This window comes from Arvicanthis niloticus, chromosome 4, assembly GCF_011762505.2.
Source record: "Arvicanthis niloticus isolate mArvNil1 chromosome 4, mArvNil1.pat.X, whole genome shotgun sequence".
In the NCBI taxonomy this organism is placed as follows: Eukaryota; Metazoa; Chordata; class Mammalia; order Rodentia; family Muridae; genus Arvicanthis; species Arvicanthis niloticus.
In genome coordinates this window covers 114917000-114922999 of record NC_047661.1, presented here as the reverse complement: position 1 = coordinate 114922999, position 6000 = coordinate 114917000, and the positions used below count along the sequence as shown (strand labels likewise).

At 35.9% G+C, this 6000-nt stretch overlaps 1 protein-coding gene across 2 annotated transcripts in view; it reads right to left on the bottom strand.

Moving 5' to 3' along the window:
- Positions 1 to 337: 337 nt before the first annotated feature.
- Eif4e (eukaryotic translation initiation factor 4E) overlaps positions 338 to 6000 on the bottom strand; it is a 32349-nt gene continuing 26686 nt past the window's right edge. For both annotated transcript variants that reach the window (XM_076933301.1, XM_034500237.2), the window contains 2 exons: positions 3295 to 3434; positions 338 to 1412 (listed from right to left, as the gene is read on the bottom strand). In XM_076933301.1, coding sequence (XP_076789416.1) covers positions 1298 to 1412; positions 3295 to 3434 — 255 coding nt within the window. In that variant the 3' untranslated portion in view covers positions 338 to 1297. The remainder of the gene's footprint in view (positions 1413 to 3294; positions 3435 to 6000) is intronic.

The following is a 6000-nucleotide window of genomic DNA, read 5'->3' as shown; positions in this document are numbered from 1 at the left end:
GTCTTAAACTCAACAATCAATTTATAGCCACTGTTCCTATCAAATGGTGATACACCAAAATCCCAATTCTCATGAATTTTAACATATTCAAAGTACATTATTTAACCTAAGACTGAAAAACTGTGCCTTAACTTTATTAAAAAAGATAGCCACATCAGTTTAATTACATATGTGATACTACCTATTCAATTTATTAAAAATTGTAATAAACATAATAAACTAGTGCTCCAAACTGAGGTTGTGCATGGGAAGACACTCTAAGAAGACACAAGAGACTGCCTTGCAATACGAGGTACAGATTCCTTCTAGAGATGGAGAAATAAAAGGACAAATCTAGTTGTCTAAAAGACAATTCACTGTACACATTTTATTTACAGTTTTGTACACTGTCTTAATATGGATGGGACCGCTTTTCTACTTGAGCCATTGTAACCAAAGCAAAATAACCTAAGTAATACAAAGTGTTCAAGTACAGCATAAAGATACAAAAGCAGACATACTAATTCTAGTTAGGAATGTAATTATGGTGTTACATTTTTATAGTCCACAATTATGTTTAGGGATCACACAGACATAGATCACTGATTTGAATGAAATGCATAAATTTGTAGCAAAGCTTTGAAGTTACAAAAAACAAAAAAATTACCAAAGAATGCACAAATTTAATGTTTATTCCACCTTTCTGTCATATTCCTGGATCCTTCACCAATGTTACATGAGGAAAAAAACAAAAGCAAAACAAATGAAAAACTGAAATCAGAATCACTAATGTTATCAAGGAGGGAAGCAAATAAATTAAAATCTAGCAGCCATCAGCAAGAGGACAGCAAGGACAATGCTGTGAAAGGAAACAGAAGGTTGCTAGAAAGCTGTACTCAGACTCTCACACCAGCAAAATCCGCTCCTGCGTGGAGTGGAACAAACCAGATCTTTTCCTGCTAAGGTAATAGAAATGCAAGTTCTTTTTCAAATACTGTGGAAAGGCAAATGTGTGTGTCATGGTAATTCTAACCGGCTGTTACAGAGCGGGCCAGGAACACATCTGCTGCTTCTGGGGTGACGTATACTGTAATTCTTTGATTGGGATAGTGGACACACTAGCAAAAACTGGGGGTGGGAGAGGAGAATGAACACAGAAGTACAAGACAAAGGCGAATGAGACTTCTCTTATATCTTAGCAACACTTGGATGGAATCAACTTCAGTGCAGTCCACTCTGCTTGGATGAGGCTTTGGTTCAGCTCCCAGTCTCGATTGCGTGACGCAGTCTCCTGTGAGAATACTCAGAAGGTGTCTTCTTAAACAACAAACCTATTTTTAGTGGTGGAGCCGCTTTTTGTAGCTGTGTCTGCGTGGGACTGATAACCAATCACTATCTTCGGAGGAAGTCCTAACCTTTCCTTGTATACCCTCCTACAAGACACAGGAAGATAAGAAACATTAATATTTCTTTTAAAAAGGAAAGTATTTTATAAATCCATCATATATTAAAAAATGCAAATCAAAATGTGATCATTTTCTTTCAGTATAACTAGCAAAATTAAAAATTAGTCTTTCACAACCATACTTTAATCAAATGACAGATACCTGTAATCCCCACCAGGTTTGTTTTTATTATCACTAATAATAAAAAGGTATGATTATTACTAAGTCAGTAAGGAGCAAATCAGGATCAGTTCATGGGCTCACAGTAATTGCTTGATTAACATAGCAAGATCCTATCTCAAAAAATAAAATAAAAATTATATTTACATATAAATTCTATTTTGCTTTATGTACAAACTTCACACACCAATTTTCAAATTAGTTGTGACTACCTTAAAAATAAAATGTGATGTGTACTAAATAGGGTTTAAGTATATGACTATCAGCTACAATTCAGAGGGTCTCAAGCTCATCTGCAGTATTAGAGAAATCTCTCCTTAAAAGGCCCAAAAGGGACTGGGTGCTGTGGCACACGCCTTTAATCCTAGCACTTGTGAAGTAGAGGCAGGTACATCTCTGGATAACAGTGAGTTCTGAGACAGCCAGAGCTAGGTATGCAAAGATCCTGCCTCAGTTGGATGGATGGATGGGTAGAGGGATGTCAAGTTTTAACAGTTTAATTTTCAGAAAACGAAGCACATCTAAAGGTTGAGAAAAACAACAAAAGCTCTAAGAAATAAAAGCTGTGTGGCTAGACCGTGAGTGTGAAATAAGGCTGACAAACACCCGAGAAGAGAGCAGAGAAGTTAATGTTTAATCTTAGAAAGAAATCTGAAAGTTTAATTCTCAAGAAACAATGTGAACATTCAAAAATGAACAGTAAAACTAAAATAAAGGAAGACTCATTTTCACAGAGCTTCACCCCTCCATCAGTTCTTCCAAAGACTTACTTTTTTAAGGCAATTAGTATGAGATGACATTGTAACAGTTCTTTTAAAAACTCTTTACTATTAAAAAACGTATTCAAAGACACATACTCATACACACACACACACACACACACACACACACACAGAGCAACAAGAAGTTAAACTGTGCCAACTGGAAGCATTAAAAAAGCATTTCCTTGAAAAGCTGAGGTTAAGGGCTGGAGAGATGGCTCAGCAGGTTAAGAGCACTGACTGCTCTCCCAGAGGTCCTGAGTTCAATTCCCAGCAACCACATGGTGGCCCACAACCATCTCATCATAATGAGATCTGATGCCTTCTTTTGCTATATCTGAAGGCAGCAACAGTGTACTCACATACATAAAATAAATAAATCTTTATAAGGAAAAAAAGAAAAATTGAGGTTAAAATGTTTTAGAGATTTCAGAATATCTAATATTGACCCCAAAATTTCTGTAACAAATTCATTAATTTCTGTTTTTTTTGAAGAATACTAAAAGATGAAATACTAAATACTAAATAAATAAAGAATACTAAAAGATGAAAAATGACAAGCTAACAATGAGTCCTTATAAATCCCACTTAGAATCAAACTAAATTTTTCTTTTTTTGTAGCAAAACTGATGTGTGTGTGTGTGTGTGTGTGTGAATTGTAAAAAATAAAACTTACACTAAGACATGCTACTTTCATGGAAATTCACCTGCTCTAGATAGTGCACACACCACTGTTACAAAGACCATTTTACAGAAATGAAAAACGGACAAACACCATGCAACATTAACAAGATCCAAACTTGTAAGTGTTCGTGAAAACACTTAAAAAGAAAGTAACAGTTTATAAACCAAGTGTCTAAGGCTGCACATAAAGGACGTCTACATTTAGTTACTGAGGGTCGGGGAAGCAGGAGGAGAGCACAACGCACCCTATGTGTGTGACTGCATCTCTGTTTTCACATTCAGTAGTCCATATTGCTATCTTATCACCTTTAGCTCTAACATTAACAACAGCTCCACACACATCATCACTGTAGTCATCAAAAGATTCTCCAATAAGGCACAGCAGCTAGAAATAAAACAAAAAAAAAATAACAAATTACATTGAATATATACATCATCAACAACTTAGATGAAAGCACAGGACTCTTCTATGTATAGTTATAAAACTAAATCAGATTCTAAATCAAGAACTGACATCTTAAATTGGTCAGGCAGAGGCAGCATTGCCAAGTTTGAAGCCATTCTGATCTAGAGACAAAAAAAAGAACGAAAATGAGTAAGATTTGACTCAATTTTGTTCTTGCTGCTGTTTTGCTGTGAATGGAGACAGAAGAAAATGCTGTGGCAAACCAACTCAAGTAAGAGAACAACTTGCAGCAGTGGGCTCTCCACTTTCACCATGTGGGTTCTGGGAATTAAACTCAGGTAGTCAGACTTGGAAGCAAGCACCCTTACCTGCAGAATCCCAGATACCTTAAGTACCTTAAGAACTGATAAACAAAAAACAAAGAAACAAAACAAAAACCCAATGTATTTATTTTTATGTATATTGGTATGCTGCCTGCATGTATGTCTGAGTGAGGGTCTCAGATCACCAGGAACTGGAATTACAGACATGTGTGTACTAAGAATTGAACATTTTATCATCTCCTTTGTTAAGAACAGCCAGTGCTCTTAACCGTTGAGCCATTTCTCCAGAACCAACTTTTAAAATGTCTACATTTTACTTGTTTACATTGTTGTTTCCCTTGGCTTAAAAAAAAAAAAAAAATTCCAATGTTTTAATTCTTTCTGCAAATTAGACACACACAAAAGTAATCTCATATCCATCTATTCAGATGCTTAGTTTGTTGACAATTATCGAAATAACTGAAGTATATTTATGCTCCCATTAATTGCCATTTTTTAACAGTTTCAAAGTAGAGTTCAGTGGCATTGAATACACTGAGCAACTGTCACTAAAATGCATCACATTATTTTTTTAACCTACAAAGCTGCAATGTCCTTTTTCCTATGGCAGCAGAACCCAACCTGTAGGTTGCATGTACCCCCTTGGGGGTTGAATGATCCTTCACAGGAGCTGCCTATCGACTATTAGAAAACAGATATTTATATTACAACTCATAACAGTAGCAAAATTTATGTTACGAAGTAGCAACAAAAATAATTTTATGGTTGAAGGTCCCACAACACTAAACAGTAACTGTTTTAAAGGGTTGCAGCACTAGAAAAGTTGAGGACCATTGTAGTACTATGGCATTCCAAAATGGTATTTATTTATACTCTCTGCAAAAAACATGATTAAATCTTTGCTTTAAAATGTTACGATCCATTTAAGTACTTATTCACTTAAAAGTGCTAACTGTAAATCAGTCCTGAGTTTAAGTGGTTAAAAAAAAAAAAAAAAAAAAAAAACATTAACGCTGGGCAGTGGTGGCACATGCCTTTAATCCCAGCACTTGGGAGGCAGAGGCAAATGGATTTCAGAGTTCAAGGCCAGCCTGGTCTACAGAGTGAGTTCCAGGACAGCCAGGGCTACACAGAGAAACCCTGTCTTTTTTTTTTTTTTTTTTTTTTTTTTTTTTTTTTTTTGGGTGGGTGGGTGGGGGAGCATTAACTATGAACTTCCCTCCCAAAATTATCATCTAGAATCTGACCACAGAAAATGCCTATGATTTAAAATTTCAGTTACTGTAAGCTCATAAAACCAAAGTGCTAAAGTATATCATAACACATTAGTTTTAAATATTAACAAATAATTTATTTGCTTCACTAATTTCAAATTTTATAATTTTTAATTACAGCAATGCTAAAGTGGGTTGTAAAAACTTTACACTAATCACAAAATATAAAATCCTATTATTTTTGATTACTGAAATAAGAGAGGAGAGACATGATTGTAGAGGTAAAAGTTAATGTCATTCACTTTTTCATTTGTTTCCACTTTTTTTGGTTTTGATACAGGGTTTCTCTGCATATCCCTGGGTGTCCTGGAACTCTCTATAGACCAGGTTGGCCTCAAATTCACAGAGATTCGCCTGCCTCTGCCCCTAAGTGCTGGGATTAAAGGCGTGACTTGTAGAATGATAGAAATCATTCACTGGACTTGCAAGTATATGATACGCACAGGATAGATAAAAATTATTTGCCAAACAGCACATGCCTGTAATCCCAGCAATCAAATGGTTGGAGGCAGCAGGATCCTGAGCTGCAACACCAGCCTGGCTAGGTAGTAAAACCTTGTCTTTAAAGAGCCAGGGCTGGTGACTGTTAGTCAACAGGAAAGGTCATACCTAACCACACTAAGAACTTCCCTTCATTTGTAAATGTATTTGTAAATATTTGTATTTATTTGTAAATGTATTTACATTCTATGGTATTTTAGGTTAGTATAAAGCTGTGGGTTTGTGGCTTCTCCAGACTCATGCTCTCCTAGCTTGTTCTCACACACTCCTCTCCTGTATCTGATTCCCGACCTCCTCAGTGCTTCCCTCTGTCTTATCCCACCTGGGCCATCTCCTACTCCCTAGGACATGTCCTACAAATAAAGATTATGTAACAATCGCACAAATGTATTCAACATTTCTCAACATAAGTTCCACATATGAGAGAAGACAGGCCATAGTCACCTT